Source organism: Trifolium pratense, linkage group LG4 (assembly GCF_020283565.1).
Source record: "Trifolium pratense cultivar HEN17-A07 linkage group LG4, ARS_RC_1.1, whole genome shotgun sequence".
Classification (NCBI taxonomy): Eukaryota; Viridiplantae; Streptophyta; class Magnoliopsida; order Fabales; family Fabaceae; genus Trifolium; species Trifolium pratense.
The window spans coordinates 48471242-48486450 of record NC_060062.1 but is presented as its reverse complement, the minus strand read 5'-3'; the positions used below and the strand labels follow the sequence as shown (position 1 = coordinate 48486450).

General features: G+C 33.8%; 3 protein-coding genes across 7 annotated transcripts; 1 reads left to right on the top strand and 2 right to left on the bottom strand.

Annotated features, from left to right (window-relative positions):
- Positions 1 to 472: 472 nt before the first annotated feature.
- LOC123920820 (sulfite exporter TauE/SafE family protein 3-like) lies at positions 473 to 6374 on the bottom strand. 2 transcript variants are annotated; one of them, XM_045973143.1, is made up of 12 exons: positions 6300 to 6374; positions 4526 to 4685; positions 3628 to 3828; positions 3285 to 3349; positions 3158 to 3197; positions 2960 to 3012; positions 2607 to 2693; positions 2459 to 2509; positions 1696 to 1914; positions 1416 to 1509; positions 1183 to 1323; positions 473 to 769 (listed from the first exon to the last, which is right to left on the bottom strand). In XM_045973143.1, the coding sequence occupies exons 2-12, from the start codon at positions 4680 to 4682 to the stop codon at positions 672 to 674; spliced, it is 1206 nt and encodes a 401-aa protein (XP_045829099.1). In that variant the 5' UTR covers positions 4683 to 4685; positions 6300 to 6374; the 3' UTR covers positions 473 to 671. The 2 variants fall into 2 exon arrangements, with proteins under 2 accessions (XP_045829099.1, XP_045829098.1); XM_045973142.1 differs by lacking the exon at positions 6300 to 6374 and adding an exon at positions 4985 to 5405.
- A 1303-nt stretch (positions 6375 to 7677) lies between these two features.
- LOC123920819 (U1 small nuclear ribonucleoprotein 70 kDa) lies at positions 7678 to 13655 on the bottom strand. 4 transcript variants are annotated; one of them, XM_045973141.1, is made up of 11 exons: positions 13343 to 13655; positions 13046 to 13160; positions 12846 to 12925; positions 11930 to 12005; positions 11778 to 11842; positions 11637 to 11699; positions 10202 to 10283; positions 9941 to 10103; positions 9137 to 9205; positions 8199 to 8938; positions 7678 to 8103 (listed from the first exon to the last, which is right to left on the bottom strand). In XM_045973141.1, exons 1-10 carry the CDS (start codon positions 13442 to 13444, stop codon positions 8233 to 8235), a joined length of 1521 nt encoding a protein of 506 aa, XP_045829097.1. In that variant the 5' UTR covers positions 13445 to 13655; the 3' UTR covers positions 7678 to 8103; positions 8199 to 8232. The 4 variants fall into 4 exon arrangements, with proteins under 4 accessions (XP_045829097.1, XP_045829094.1, XP_045829095.1 ...); XM_045973138.1 differs by having other exon boundaries at positions 7678 to 8118; positions 13343 to 13583; XM_045973139.1 differs by having other exon boundaries at positions 7678 to 8106; positions 13343 to 13583.
- Positions 13656 to 14043: 388 nt separating this feature from the next.
- Positions 14044 to 14686, top strand: LOC123920818 (40S ribosomal protein S23). Its single transcript, XM_045973137.1, has one exon. The coding sequence runs from the start codon at positions 14125 to 14127 to the stop codon at positions 14551 to 14553; it is 429 nt and encodes a 142-aa protein (XP_045829093.1). The 5' UTR covers positions 14044 to 14124; the 3' UTR covers positions 14554 to 14686.
- Positions 14687 to 15209: the final 523 nt, after the last annotated feature.

Genomic DNA, 15209 nt, shown 5'->3' with positions numbered 1-15209 from the left:
TACAATGTCAAGATAAGCCTTAATCTACCTAACTAGTGGTTACAAGGAACTAACAAGAAACTAATCCTAACCAACTATGAGACAAAGTAGTTGTGGAAGTTAGATGACTTGGGAGGCAAGTAATCCTTTCACTCCTTGCTTTCAGCTTTAACAGTCTGCACATATGATGTATAGCCGTATAGGTAAACCGATAAGGGAGCCCCTTAACGGAGGCGTTTTTAGAGTGGATAAGTCCTACCAAATTTTAATATCATCTGAAATAACTTTGGTACATCTTGCATTTCTAAATTACTTGTCATCTGTATAATGTTATAAAGTTGTACATATCTGAATTACCATAATGTTAGTTTACTTGTTGATTTTAATGTATTGGTATTATAAGATCATATTCATAAGCAAAATTGTATGTTTTGAGATTAGCAATTTATGACTAGCTAGCTTTGAGTATATAAGATTATCAGTTTGTACCAAGTGTAAAAAGGTTTTCATTCTGCATCAACATTAAATCTTACCTGTTAAACCATAATTTTCATTGTACAAACAAGATATAGAAAATGAAAATTCTTTAGAAACCAAATAAGAACACATAATAACAATATTTAGATAAATTAGATGGCAAAGAATATAATACAGTCATTTTGGCTAAAATGACAAATAGGTGACCATTTTTGTCAAACCCCATATTTTTTCCCATGGTGGCAGATATTGTCAAACCCCATATAATCTTCATTTTCCATCTTCTCAACCATGTTCACTATTCCCACCCCACCTGTGAAACCCAAAAAAGTAGACATTGTTAGTATATGTTTAAAGAAACTAATCACAAGAAAATGAAATGATGGAACAAAATAAAATTAAAGTGAGAATAATGTTGATACACTTTTTTTACCCTTATTTTCTGGTTAAAAGTATGAGAAGTTTTTATTAAAAAAGGGTGGATGTGGATGTGATGATAAATGTAAAAAACGAAGTTTAATTTTGATACATAGTCAGCGCAAAAAGTTTATACTGTCAACAAATGGCAAATATTCATATATGTGGCCTTAGACGTAGTTTTGATTGAGGTCAAACAATTTTTATGATCAGACGACTATGATTGAATATTGACTGACAGCATTTTTGCACTGACTGTGTATATGAAATAAATCCATGAAAAAACACACTTAAAATAATAGAAAGTACCTAAACTGATTGCGCTCACAAAAATGGTGAAGGCTAATATGAAGACAATGATAGATGCTCTACCAAAGATGGCAATTATCTTTCTCACCACATGTTGACCAGTTAATGCAGCTATGGTTGCAACCAAAACTAAGTACGAAGCTGCATCAAAACATAAATCACTTTACTTTCAACACAATTTTAATCAAATCAATTTTACAAAATCGTGTTTACATTCACATATTGCGTCTTACCATAGGGTACTGGGAAGCGATCTAGAAGGTAATATTGTACCACTGACATGGAGGAAGAGAAAACCATAGCAAATGTTGATGTAGCACTAGCTACCTGCCATAGAGGAAAAACAATCATCAAGACTAAATATTAGTAAATCAACAAGTGCACGTGTTCATGGTTTGCTTCAACAGTTCGGTAAAACTGAACTGAACCGTTAAAGGCAAAGAATGATTTTTTTAATCTATGTGAAAAAACGTTAAACGACACTTATTTTGAAATGACGGAATGAATTTGTACCTGAGGAGGAATTCCTAATTCCAAAAATAGTGGTCCCAAAATGAAGCCACCTCCTAGGCCAAGCAAACCACTAACCATACCAGCTATTATTCCACAGAAACAGTAAAGACAAATCTTATGAAACTTCCAATTAATTTCCTTTCCCCTTGATGAAATTACTCTAGTTCCTTTGCATAAGCATATGGCTTCAAAAAGTGTAACAGAAATTGCAATAGGCACCTTAAAGTGATAAATAGCACACCAAATTTCAGTTAGACCTTGCAGAGAAATAGTATTATGTCAGCTCCAATCAAGATATGTATTTTAGTTCAAAAAACTAATAGATTTTTTAAAAAGATTTAATTAATATACATTTTTTGCACTCTAAATCAATCATAATTGTCCGATCGTTAAAAACATTAGACTTCAATCATTAATACTACTTCAGCTTAATTATAAGCAAAAATTTACTTTTCAAATTCATTGATCAGCTGATGTATCTTGTCTATATTATAGACAAGATACATCAGTTGTTCAATGAATCTGAAAACTAGACTTTTAAAGTCATACATGATTGGTTGTGATTTGTTGACTGTGTAAATATTTTTACACAGAAAGTTATTTGCTTCTAAAGTTTTTTTTAATACAAATGTTCCTATGTAGGATAAATCCTTATGTGCACTATATCAAAATTTTAGGTCTTTTTATATGCAACTAGATTTCATAGCTAAATACATATCATGTGTATTAGTATCCAAATTATATATATTTATAGAATATTTACCTGCAAGGAATTAAGAATCCAATACTCTATGGAACAAGTTTTGCTGTATGTCTGCATTGAAATGCATAGGTACGTATTTAGTTAAAAACACACAAGATGGTTATTTTTAACTAATGAATCAAAGAAAAAAAAATCAAATATTAACTACCTTAATAATTTGAACAATGAGAAAAGCCACCCAAACATACAGAAGAACTGATAATTCTTTCCAGTAAATGTTGTCTAGTAAAGGAACCTGCACACAAAAATATAACATATTGTTTAAATTTAGATAGAACTTCAATGCACTTGCTATAAAGAATGATTTTGAAAACCATTGGAATTAACTGCAAAACACGGACACTTCTCGGATTAGGCATGTCCGAGTGTCGGACACGCGTTGGTGTCGGACACCGACACGACACCGACACTTATAATTACATTGAATTGTGTCATTTTTCTCAAATTATTATCAGTGTCGTGTCCGGTGTCTGTGTCCGTACTTCATAGGGAATTAATTACCTCTTCATCTTGTAGATCAGCTGGTAGTGACTTGTAGTCTTCTTCAGAAGCATCTGAAATAAGATATAAATGCATTAGTGTTTCAAAAGTAATTAATATCAAACTTTCTTAAGCATATGCAGTATCAAATATTCATATACATATAGTAAATGAAAGGTTTTTTTTTAATATTATATAAGAAAGTTTGAAGGCACATACAATCAGGAGTAGAACCTGATTCCAACATTTGAGCTGCTTCCTGAAAGATCAATAGCATAATACTCTTACTATAGAGTAGAAGGCAATGAAAATTGAAATAAAAAATTTGTAACTATATAAAGTTTACCTTCTTCATAATTGTTTCTTTTTTCCATGTGTCAATGCCTTTGACTAAAGCTTTAGTGGATGTACCTATCACCATGTGTTGCATCATTTGGATATTAGATTTTAAAAAATGAATTTGGATTGTCAGCATTTAGCAATCTCACGCATTCACACAATCAGTACATCAGTGGTTATTTGGTCAAGATTAAACGGTCAATATTCCAATTGATTATTTTAAAAAAAATAATCTAAAATACCGAACTTGAAAGTTGGTCCGACAAATCTCAACTTCACGGCCACTGATGAACTGACTATGTGAATGAGTGAGAATATTATTATGATGCTAAACTGATAATGATGATTACCAATGAATAGAATGATAAGCAAAATGGTGACCATCCAATCAGCAAACATGACATTAAATGCAACACCAATGCTTATTCCTAGCATTAGCATAGGTTGGAAGAGCAAAGCAAGATCATAATCTATAAGTGGCATGTCTAGTGTTGGGTGTCTAAGCCTTAGATTGTAATACACTGTTGACCCTGCTGCTCCTGTAATCATACCTGCAATAACAGCCAAATATGAAAAATCTAGAAATTTAATCAAGTTGCATAACACCAAACTAATATATCTTCATGCTAATTGAGAAAAAAGTGAGTTCTGATATATAAGAAACTATATTTCTTGCTTTATTAGTTAAGTTAGTTATGTCTCACGGACAAGATAACAATGTTTAGGATGCATATGGATTTCTTATTAACAGCTTATTTAGGCTTAGATACTACAATAAGCACTTTTCACAGTATTTGAAAAACTTATGGAAAAAAATTTATGACTTGGTTATAAGTTGTTTTCGGTTAATTTCAATAAGCCCTCAAAGATTATGATAAGGGCTTACAACTTATATGAAACAGTTTAACCAAAAAATTTCTTTAATTATATAAATAGCAAACATATATGCACTAAATTAAACTCTCTACACCAACATGGTGCGAGATAATTAAGTGGTAGATGTTTGGTCCCTTGACCATTTGATCAGGGGTTCGACCTCTAGTCGGTTCAATCCCTTAACCATTAGTATCCACAGTTACACACGAGAGATATCTTGGGCTCTTGGCTTATTATAAAAATCTATTCCAAAAGAATCCTTGATTATTGCTTAGTTATTTGGATCAATAAGAAGTGACCTATGCATGTCATGGCTAGGTTTTACTTTATATGTAGCAGGAATGAATAAACAGAAAATAGAAATATACTAACACTTAGAGAGGGCTGTAGAAGACTTCGGATCAAAACCAATGATCAAAGTAAGCATAGGGACAAAAATTCCTCCACCTCCTACCCCTCCTACACTTCCCAATGCAGCTCCAAAAAATCCAACAATAGACCCTACTACAATTCTCCAACCAAAATTCATTTCCTGTCCAACAAAACCATTGCAATGCATCAATTTCATGAAATCATGACAATATTATATAAAAATTTAATTCATATACACTGTCAGTGTAAAGATCTTTTACTTTGTCAATCGATCATAATCATCATATCATTAAAAATGTGACTTTAATAATAACTACTTTTAAAGACACGCGTATAACTGATTGTGACTTACTGATAATGTAAAACTTGTACACTGACAAACAATGTATCAAACTTAAATGACGTAAACAAGCAAAAACATAACAAAAGTATCAAAATGTTGTTTGATTATAAACTCACAGGCCAAACACGTTCATAGGAAGACTTCCCACTATAGCAGAAGAAATGTCTTTCTTTAATAACAACATTTTCTGATTTTTTTTCTTCCAAAACACTTTCTGCTAAACTGACATGATAGATCGTAATAAGACTCCACGAGATTAGCCATATAATCATTGTTGCTGCTCGTGATGTTGTCTTATTTGTAGCTACTAAAGCCATGTATGAACAGTTTGAAGCAAGATATAGATAAGAAACTTATGATATAAATGTTTTGGTATTTCTTTTCTAACTCAATATTTTTAAATGCTGGTTATTTTATGTGTATGTTTGAGAATGGAAAGTAAGGACTAGGAAACTAGTGCATTCCTTATATAACTAAAGACACATTTTCTCTATTTCTCATTTCTAGCATCGGTTTCAAAATATTCTCTTTGAGATATGTATGTACTAGCATACCATTAGCAACATTTTGTTTGACATTTTGCAAATCAAGTTGTTTCCTGTTTTTTACTGTGCTACAAGTATTCTTGGTACATGTTAATAGTTTTGGTACAATTGAAGGCTCCAGAATTTTGACCCTAGAATGTCCAATTGCATCAAGATAAATCTTAAACTGGTCCTAACTCAACCTTACAAAACCGGCTTACAAGGTGATGATTGCCCTCACTTATATATAAACACATATTCAGATCATCTTGCACTTTTTAACACACCCCGACAACGGAAACCTGATAGCAGGTGGCCTATCGGATCGTGGAGGAGGCTCTCGTACCATCTTAAATTGAGTTTAACTCAACCTTACAATACTGGTTTGTAAAACGAGGATTGCCCTCACTTATAAACACTAGATTTCTTAACTGCAATTTATATGTAAGTTTAGAATTATATTGTCAGTAGGTTATATTTTTTTTTTTTTACTTTCACCATCAGTTTAGTCTGATTTGGGGTCAGTTCTGACATCAAGTGGTTTCAGCCCCCATCGGATCACAGTTGCGGGGGATTGAAGGTAGGTTATATATATATATATATATATATATATATATATATATATATATATATATATATATATATATATATATATATATATATATATTAAAACAGTTTCTACTGTGAGGGAGAATCGAATGACTATCTGATATGACATATATTAAATTTTATGTCACCATAATATTACTTTAGTTCTTAAAATGTTTTTGTTCAAATTAAGTTACATTACATGTTCAAAATATGAGTAGAGTATAAACATGGCAAATAGACACAAGTCACTCAGCAATGAATTATCAATGATGAGATAAAGCAGTTTACAAAAGGACAAATTTTAACAGCCGTATACCTTCAGAAACTAGTGAGACTTATCCTAAGAGTTTTAGGAAGCTTCATGGAAGAAACATTTGGAAGCACTAAAACACCAATCTTCATGTTGTAGCGTTCATTCGAAGATATAATAGTACCCTAATCGAATAGCACATGGAAACTTCACGGTAATTTCATTTGTTTGCTTTTATTTTCTTAACTTTTAATCACTCGCATTAACACGAACAGCACAAAAATAGGACTGTAGTACCACACACTATCATCTCTAAATGTGTTTGATTTGATAAAAAAAATAACGAACACAACTACGATTGTACTGTAATTTTAAAACTGTTCTTAAAAGTGAGTAAAATGGAAGACAAAAGACCGGACAAAAACTTAAATCTTTGATCTTTGTTCCTCGCTAAGCACTTTTTTTTTTTGTGTGTGTGTTGAGTATATATTGTTTAAAGTGCCAATATGAAAAACTCATCATTGTTCTGTCTAATATTTACCTTTTACAAATAAAAAACTCAGATGATTATTATATAACCTTTTATTTTTCTTTCAAATATTAATAGTGTTGAAACTAAGCTGCAATAAAAGAGCACATAAGTATTAGTTAATGTAGCATTTGCTTCTATAAATATATGGAACTGGAGCCAATATAAGAGAGGAACTCAAAAAAAAATATCATTAGTTTGTTTGCCAGATAAGCAAAAGCATTTGCAAGCAAAACCTGTCCATACACAACCAGAAATTGGCTTGCAAATCCTCCATCAAATAATAGCAGTTACTCTATCACACTCTAACATACTAACCTCAGCAGATATTTTTAAAAAAAATTATGAGCTGCATGAAATTTATGCAAGACTGCATAATTTAGTAAATTTGGTAAAATACATTAAATTCTCACCAATAAAATAATTAATTTGCTTTTATGGACCCATAAAAAAAGAGGAGTAATTAAAAATGCAATGTTAACAGTTCCCCATAATTTAAAATAATAGAGCTTTGCCAGAATGGTGCAACATACTGGATATTACTATAAATGTCAAAAAAAAAAAAAACCTTGAAAAATCATCATTCCATAATAATTAAACTATATTTTCCGGTTATTTTGGTGAATAAGTGTTAAAAGCTTTTTTAAGTTTTTTTTTGACAAGCTTCAAAGTTTTGACTAACGACGCAATCGCATGCGCTACTTTCAGAAAACCAAATATTCATATTAAAATGCTTGCTTTACAAAAATGTTGCTTTACAGCACCTAAGAAAAGCTGGATTCTTAAGGACTCACCCACATTATAAATTGAAAAAACATTATGATCAACATTTTAAGCAAGAATAACACTATCTAGCATCTTAGAACAAATGTAAGTAGAAATGCCAAGGCAAAAATTGGCACCAACACAAAGGAATGAACAGAGGAAAAATCTTGAAATTTAAGTTTGTACAGTCAATCATTATGCTTCATCATTTTCCAGTTTAAGAAAATAAATCACTGATGATAGACCTTCATTACTCAATATCTAATAAGGGTCTAGTAAGCTAACTTCTTAATATAAGCAACACTTAACAAACTCAAGTACCAAAGATAAAGTAAAATCAAGACAATAGTTCCCACAAAATCTGAAGGGGAAAAAAACGTTTCTTAATGTCTAAGAAAACAAAACCAACAATAGCCAACATTAACAGTCCACGACCATACTGAAAAACTGAGATCACCGAAGCTGCAGTTCTAAGCTTTCAACATCAAACATGAAAAACAGCAAGTAAATTCGGGTAGCTGAGCAGTAAGTTCTTTTGTTGTGCTTTGATCACATCGTGCCTGAATCCATTGGCATCTACTAAGAACCAATCTTAGAATATATAAGCCAGAATGACACCAAGATTCAACAATAACCAAATAGAATACAAAAATGGACACCATGAATCTTACCAGAGAGATTGAGAAGTATTTTTTGCTCAAGTTCCTAGTAATCATATTCTCGAGAATGGGACCTCTCTGAGCGATGATAATCATGGTCCTTGTCACGGTTTCTGTCCCTATCACGTGATTTAGATTTTGGCCGTTCAGTGTGATGGTCATCTTCCATCTTATCATGGTCGGGATATTGATTATAATCACCATGGTCATCTCCTTCATCATATTGCCCCCGTCCTCTCTGATGCTCATAATGGTCATAGCGATCAGGATCATGTTCAGTATCTGCATGCCTTTTTCCATGCCCAGGTTGGTTGTACCGCCCACGATGATCATCAGGTTCATAGTCCCGCTCTTTTTCACCATGAGGTTCCTTCTCATGTTTAGATTCCACATGATCATAATCAGCCACCCTATCATGGGATCGTCCCCGATCAGTATCCCCAACTTCATAATCCTTATCCTTTTCGCGATAACGATCATGTTCCACGTCCCGATCATGATCCCTCTCTCGATCACGATCACGTTCCCGACCACGATCACGGTCACGTCCTCTCTCTCGATCACGTCCGCGATCTCTTTCTCTTTCCCTCTCCTTACCCCTGTCCCTGTCCCTATTCCTATCCCGGTCCCGATCTCTGTGGTGTCTATCCTCTCTATGATCACGATCCCTAGGCTTATCGCTAGATCGCTCCCGTGATCGCTCCCGTTCTCTATCTCTTTCCTTACCTCTTTCACGTGACTTTTCTCTGTCCCTACAATGATTTTGGCCAACAGAAGTCAAAATTTGTTTCAAAATCCTCCATATTATTATAAAATATATAAAGCTTAGAATCATAAACCCTCCATCCCCCCAATTGTCACTTTGTCAGAAGCATCGAATGATCAGCAAACTAGTTGAGTACCAAAACCAATTAACTAGTTAAAACTGAAGCAGAAACACAAATTATTACCGATCAACATGCCGATCCTCCCGCACTCTTGGTTCTTCAGAACGAGAAGGTCCTGACTGCTGTTGCTCCCTGAATAAATCAAGACATATCAGAATTTCCCTTCACCGTTACAGTGGAAGCATCAAATAAATTAATTACACACAGCATAAAACAAGACATATTAAGTATATGACAATCAGAATCTAGGGTACTACTCATAAGTTAAGCAAACCAATTCCTTCATGAACCAAAATATGCAAACAATTCTTGATGCAAAAATGATTCAAATTTCACGAAGTGGATCTTACTGCTTTGGAGTTTGGGGTGGGATGGGGGTTGGGGGAGATAGCCAGGTATGTGCCAAATATTTCCAACAGAGAACATAATATTTGTCGAATGTCAAATTTACATATACAGCAACTAAAGAAATGTTCACTTAATTCCAAACAGCAGAAGAACCACACAACTGCCAGGTCCACCCATGTGAGAATTTAATTGTTGCAAACATCTCAAATTATCAGTCAACTACAACACAAATTTACATATCATAGAATAAAGTCACAACAGCTAATGTTTTCAGTTTTTAAATTTAGTTGTAATTCTACTTCAGGTTAAAAATAAGTAATCAAGTAAATCTATAAAGCACGGACACAAAGACAACACCAGCACGTCACCACCAATAATAATTTAAGAAAATTAATTAATTGAATGACCAATATCAGTGTCGTGTCGGTGTCGGAAACCGACAGATGCCAGACACCAGACACGCCATTAATTTGAAGTGTCGGTGCTATAAAGAATGAAATCCTATTAAAAAACCATTACCTTCCCGAATGTCGCTGATTAACTTCTTCGCCCCCCACTCTAGTAGTACCAAGCCCACCACCTAGACGGCGAGGTCGCCAATTTGGAACAGTCCTCCCACGCTCAACATCCACAAGCACTCTTCTACCCTCAATTTTCCTACCATCAGCTTGTTTATAAGCAGCTGCATAATTAACAAAGAATATGATTAAATAAAATGATATACGAGTATATATAGTAAATTAGTAATAACCAGAAAAAATTTACTAAACCACTACCAACCTTTCATGTCTCTTGTGTGCAGGTATTCAATGAATGCATAACCCCTGGGCTTATTTGACTCAGTATCAGTAACCAGCCGAACCTAAATCATAAGAAATTGGAAAAAGGAAGATAGTCAGAAGAGAACATTTTCGTAATCAGCTCAAAAGAAGATAACACAAGATGCTCTCTCACAGTCTCACTTCAGAACCAATAAAATGCAGCCAAAATAAAATGTTAACACTATAATCCTAAATGGCACGGCAGACAGGCTCTATGCCTAATTAGCCGTGCTCACCTTTAAATCACACAGCTCCCATCGTGAGATGCATCACCACCAGCAATAGTTGCAGAAAAACTGATGTATTTGGGCCCCAATTAACCAGTTGTTGACTAGTGTCCCCTTACCAGGGATATTTAATTTTTAAAATTGATAAAATGAAAACAACTACGGGTAATATAGAAAATACCATAACATCTTCTCTCAACAGCTGATTTGGTTTTGATAGCCTTTAAAGCCAAAAATAAAGTTTTAGAAACATGAAATGTAGGCTAACTAAGAATTTAAGCAAAAAGGGAAGAGATTGAAATACTCCCAACATATTTTACCCAGTGCAGGAAAAGAACAGAAGTTGTCAGTCTCCTTTACTTGCTCGAAAACAAAGCTAAAAGGCACAATTTTGCATCATTGCTCTGCTCAACTAAAATACCATGCAGGAGAAAGCACTTGAATGGAATTTGGGTTTTATTGATATGAGAGTCATTTACCAATTGAAGTATAAGATGATCAACCATTACCAGGGATGTATATCGAGATGATCAACCATTACCAGGGATGTATATCGAGATGAATAACCATTACCAGGGATGTGTATCAAGATGTTAAACCATTACCAGGGATGTGTATCAAGATGTTAAACTTGCAGCTAAAAACTCCTAGAGACCCTAAGCCCCAAGATTTCCAATGCATATACATTAACAGTGGAATGGAGCAAAGTGGAAATTGACTAAAGCAAACAACTAAAAAGTCATACACAACATATTGGTTGTGCAGCAAAAGGCGTGGTTACCATTTCAAAGCCACTAAAAAATGACAAATCAAATAATATACATTCATAATCTATACCCTTGAAACATTCGAATAGGATGAGATAAATATTATCCATAGCGGACTGATTTCCTGATAAGCTAGTTAGTCATGAAAACCGCTTAATTCACATGAAACAGTTTCTTCAGCAGCAAAAGAAATGGTAAGTTATTATTATTATTATACTAAAATAGTCTACTTTTGTTTTTCATTATGCACTACTGCATGTGGAAATTGTTGAATTTGAAAATCTGTTTTGAAGGCTCAAAAGTTGTGAAGATGTCAAATAGACGTGAAATAAAATAAAATATGAACCAAACACGGATGATAAGCTTACCGAACCCTTTTGAGCTTATTCAAAATACCTACCCGTTTGATTGCACCATATGACTCAAACTCCCTTTTGATTCTGCTTTCAGTAGTCTCATAACTCTGTTGGAAGGTGGAATCAATAAGATATGACAAATATGAAAAAGCACCATAGTTAATATATTGGAAAATATAACTTACGAGTCTGGCCACAAATAAAGTCTTGTATGGATCTCCTGATATATTTGGATCAGTATGTGGATCATCTACATTGAAGCAGATAGAAAAACAACATTCAGAGAACATAATCCACGAAAATCAAAAAATTTATAACAGTATATAAGAGTCATCACATTTCTCAAGCTCCTCAGCAGCCTTTGCAGCTCCCTTCTCTAGTCTTAACTTGTGTACTCTAGCCCTTCTTTCTGCCTGAGTACACCAAAAAGGATCAGCAAGTATGCATATTACATTCTTCAATATTGAGAAAAGAACTTTGACATTTAAACTACTTTACTTATTTTATTTGACAATTGGCACATTAACTCTATGCAAAGCAATATATAATCAGTATGTACTATGTAGCACTAGCAGCTATGTCAGTCCACTGTACACTATAATCACTTGTTTAAATAAATTGAAGAAAAACCGGAACCTAGTAAAGACTGAAGAAGCAATAGTAATTATATTTTTCAACTGATGTGTTGAGCATCCAAACTAGCTAATTGTTATTCATGACCACAGAATATTTATTCGGATATTTTTTAGAACGAATTAGCACCATATGAAAGAGCAGGCTGGCAAAGAGTCAAATACTGTTAGGTTCGTTAAACATTGTGCTTGCAAAGTATTACACAAAGTAAAACTTAACTACAGAATTTAGCTATAACATAAATACACTTCTGAGCACAAGTATTTTATTTTTTTTGCAAAATTGTTAATAGCAACTGTTTTCTCAAGGACCTCTTCAAAAAGGCAATCAGAAACAACATGGATAACATCGTTTTTTACACAAACAACATGGATAACATAAATAGACCAATCACACAAATAAAAAAAACATTCAAATTCCGTCCATCACAAAAAACCTGGAGAAACTGCTTGAACTAATATCATTAACAAAATATGGCAACAAAAAATATACACACATTGCATCAAATCAAACCTCCGCAGAAATGTCCAATGCAACAAGCAAACAAAATCATGAAGCTATGCATAACAAAATCAAATAAATAACTCCAACATAATTAGTCTCGAAGAAATGAACATTACAGGAGTTTCAACAACTGGCACAGGCGGAGAATATTCCGGTTCACCAGGTTCAGCAAACTTGCTCACAAATTGCGCCATCCCTACACAAAAAACAGAAAAAAGGCTTAATTGGATACTAATTATCAATAATCATGATTAATCAATCAATAACATAACAATAAAATCATCACAAAAACCTAACAAAAACAATCATCAAACACCTGTTAACGGAGGACATTTTCTTTTCTCAGGAGGAGGTTTATACTCCAAAGGAGGCCGGGGCTCAAACAGTTTCAACAAATTCGTGGTCAAACCAGTTGGATGACTCTGTCCAATCTACATCAAATCAATTGCAAACAAAATCAACTACCATATCTTAAATAAATCTACTATCTAGGGTTACAAACAATAAACCCTAACTATTACAAATAAACAACAACAACAATTTCGTTGATTGTGAAGAAAATTAGGGCAAATGAAAAACGAAAAGTGAGGGAAAGAGGATGAATCTTAGGTACCAGCTTGAGTTGAAGAACGTTGGCGCGGTTCTGAGCTTTGGTACGAGCTTGAACGGCGGCGTTTTGGTTGCGCAAGAGAGGATCGTTATTGGGGTCTGCCATAGTGAAGATTTGATGAAATTACGAGAGAATTGAAATTGGATTGATTCTTTTTTATTCTTATGAGATCGTAAGATCCGATTTGCGTCTCTCCGCTATGAGCGAAGGCTAGCTGAATCTCGACCCTCACTGCTAGTATTGGGTATTTATAGTGAAAAGAAAATACGTCTTTCTATACTACTAGCACACAGAAAATGTTTTTTTTTTTTTTTTGACTAAAATCACACAGAAAATGTTTAGGAAGTATGATTCTCGTATTTTACTTTTATTTTTATTATTTATTTATTTGGCCGAATATGTATTTTTATTATTTTTTACTAACGGCTTGTGTTTATGTAAACTTATGTAAAAAAAAAAAATTGTCTTATGTTATAAAATGAGTTTGTTAATAAAATATTTTTGCTGCTAAAAAAAATACATGTCTTAAAGATATTGTTGGTATTATGAAAACTTCATACCAATTTTTTTTTTATCTTCTTTGTTTATAGGTATAGATATGTGGGTATAGATGTCAAACTCTAGATTATTAGTTTAGATTTTTTTTTATCAAAGGATTAATAAATCAAAAATTGAGTAAATTACAAAATTAAGAATTAATTGAGGGTTCTGGTTTGCGTTGTTGCTGCCTTTTGCCGCTCGAGCTAAATCCATAACCTCCGAGCTCTACACTCAAGAACGCAGCCATGGGAAAGACAAGGGGAATGGGAGCTGCCCGCAAGCTGAAGTCCCACCGCAGGAGGCAAAGGTGGGCTGACAAGTCATACAAGAAGTCTCATCTTGGTAATGAATGGAAGAAGCCTTTTGCTGGCTCATCTCACGCAAAGGGAATTGTCCTTGAAAAGATTGGTATTGAGGCTAAGCAGCCCAACTCTGCTATTCGTAAGTGTGCCAGGGTTCAACTCATCAAGAATGGAAAGAAGATTGCTGCATTTGTTCCCAATGATGGTTGCTTAAACTACATCGAAGAAAATGATGAAGTTTTGATCGCTGGATTCGGAAGAAAGGGTCATGCTGTTGGTGATATTCCTGGAGTTAGATTCAAGGTTGTCAAGGTCTCTGGTGTATCTCTTCTTGCTCTCTTCAAGGAGAAGAAGGAGAAGCCTAGATCTTAAATTCTTCAAATTTCTTTAAGTTTTATAGTTTCCCAGTCATGTTGATTTTGGTTTCCTGTTGAATGGGTTTTATCGACAATTTTGTAACTTCTCATGTTATTTTGTGGAACTTCATTTTCCCTTTTTAGGAACATTTACTACCTTGCATAAAAAAAAAAAAACAAAATTAAGAATTAAAATTGTAAATGTTTGGGAGCATAAAATTGTTGATTTCGTTTTGGTCCGTAAACTTCTCTACTCAGTAGACAATTGATATGACTCTTATTGTAAAAGATGTTTTGGCAGATTTAGGGACTGAGATTTTAATTTCCTTACCACTCATCTCCCTAATAATATTATGAATCGGTTAGTTGTCATTCTTGCTCTTGAGGAAACAAATGAAGGAGACTCAGTAGGATGGAGTGGCACTAACACTCGTCACTTTACCGTTCAAATTTATCGGAATGGAAGGGTCCTCACAAAATCCAGACTTTCATGTGGAATACGGCTCATGAAGCCTTCTTACTAATTATCGGAGAAGTTTATGGGAAAGTGGAGTGTCTCCTCTTTGTTCAGTTTGTGGGAATGATGACGAGACAATTATCCATGCTTTAAGGGATTGCAACCAAGCAACCCAAATATGAACCAGGTTAGTGGATTCAGAGGAAATTACTAAT

Excerpts from the sequence above, each read along its gene's own strand:
- LOC123920820 (XM_045973142.1), bottom strand. The coding sequence starts at position 5,185 with ATGGCTTTAGTAGCTACAAATAAGACAACATCACGAGCAGCAACAATG. Across the intron at positions 3,350-3,627 it reads GCTTATCATTCTATTCATTG|GTACATCCACTAAAGCTTTA; the intron begins GTAATCATCATT and ends ACATGGTGATAG. Across the intron at positions 3,013-3,157 it reads ATCAGGTTCTACTCCTGATT|ATGCTTCTGAAGAAGACTAC; the intron begins GTATGTGCCTTC and ends ATCTTATTTCAG.
- LOC123920818 (XM_045973137.1), top strand. The coding sequence starts at position 14,125 with ATGGGAAAGACAAGGGGAATGGGAGCTGCCCGCAAGCTGAAGTCCCAC.
- LOC123920819 (XM_045973141.1), bottom strand. The coding sequence starts at position 13,444 with ATGGCAGACCCCAATAACGATCCTCTCTTGCGCAACCAAAACGCCGCC. Across the intron at positions 10,284-11,636 it reads CATATGGTGCAATCAAACGG|GTTCGGCTGGTTACTGATAC; the intron begins GTAGGTATTTTG and ends CTTATGATTTAG. Across the intron at positions 9,206-9,940 it reads AATCAGCGACATTCGGGAAG|GGAGCAACAGCAGTCAGGAC; the intron begins GTAATGGTTTTT and ends TGATTTATTCAG.